The 1,489-nt window shown below is 30.6% G+C and overlaps 1 protein-coding gene across 1 annotated transcript in view; it reads right to left on the reverse strand.

Moving 5' to 3' along the window:
* LOC108689014 (cell adhesion molecule 2-like) overlaps nt 1-1,489 on the reverse strand; it is a 41,029-nt gene that overhangs the window by 15,655 nt on the left and 23,885 nt on the right. The window contains exon 2 of the mRNA XM_018195603.1: nt 313-521. Within this exon, the coding sequence (XP_018051092.1) occupies nt 313-521 (209 nt within the window). The remainder of the gene's footprint in view (nt 1-312; nt 522-1,489) is intronic.

The raw sequence follows: 1,489 nt of genomic DNA on the forward strand, positions 1-1,489 counted from the left end.
CGATAGTTTAAATGCCTTCATAAGCTTAATTTAAATCTATAACAAGAACGATAACGCTGTTTTTCAAGAACATAGCATAGTTTTTCAAGAACATAGTTAAAATTTGTTTAATAATTCCTAATTGTAAAAATTCCTAAGTTCCTAATTGTAATTATAAAAAGAAAAATAATGCCATTATAAATTGAAGATTCTTGTCTATTCTGTATAACAACTGCAAGAAATATTCCAAGCAGGGTGAACGCTCCTATTATGTAGACGATATCTTTGTTTCGTAATTTATAATTCACAAGGCAATGTAATGAAGATTCTTACGGTCTTGTCGCCTAGATTGCGAACTCGGCACGTGAGGTATGCAGTTTTTCCAATCAGGGCCGTCACGTTGCTATTCTGTGTGAAGTCGAAGGTGGGTTCCGGTTTCGACTTCGGGCCGGAAGAATGATCCAGCATTTGTTGCCGAGGTCTGGTTTGGATCGCGTGTCTATCCATGTTATCTATCGTCCGATCTCCTAAACTCAGTGTATCTGTAACATGAAAGAAATTTGCTGATTGAGTATTCAGAAGTTGTAGTGTACGCTGAATGATTAATGTTATTCGACAAAGGAAAAATATAAATTTTATTTCTATTGCCACACGTTTACGTACTGTATGTTTGATGAATTCCATTGAACTACATTGCATTGAGATATGCACATAGACTTTATTTTAGCATTTTATTTTTTTAATTAGCAAAAAGTTTTGATGGACATTTCTGATTATTTCTGAGAAGTTTAATTCGTATTCGTACACGAACTATGTTAATTTCTGTACCAGTTAATTTCCGGTTGACAAATTAGCCTTTAACCAAATTCCGTAGCTAAACAAGCGATTAGTGAAATTTCCGGTTAATTGAAATCTGTAATGGCAGCCATTAAATACACGAGCGAGGAGTAACAAAGCTCTAAAGCACTCGACAAAACATTTACTACTTTTTGAAATATACAGTATCGTGGATAGCGTATATTTTTCAAGTTAAGCATTAAAAATCTAATAAAAACGTAGAAATAAAAAAACCGATCTTTTATCGATTTCAGTTATTTCAATATTCGCAGAAGTCAAATATAAAAGGGGACAGTTTAATATGCGAGCAACGATCGACTGTCCCTTGAAATAGAAAGCGATTGATATTTCATTCAACAATTCGAAACTTTTAATGTCGTCCATTCGTTATTGTTACAATCGTTACTATCGTATGAATAAAAGCGAAAACGTTCACGCTTATATTTCTAAAATTATAAAATATAATGGAATATAAGTATTGCAGAGATGTTTGAAATTGTAATTATCAAGTTATTTACAATAATTGTGTAAATAACATTGCTTTTAAATAATATATATTAATTTTTAATATTTGAAAAAGTTCATAACATTCATTTATATATTTATGCTAAAATATTTACAATATACAAAAAAAAAATTCAAAAGTAAATTTATTACAGTTTTTGTGTAGTAT

This window comes from Atta colombica, unplaced genomic scaffold, assembly GCF_001594045.1.
Source record: "Atta colombica isolate Treedump-2 unplaced genomic scaffold, Acol1.0 scaffold252, whole genome shotgun sequence".
Taxonomy (NCBI): Eukaryota; Metazoa; Arthropoda; class Insecta; order Hymenoptera; family Formicidae; genus Atta; species Atta colombica.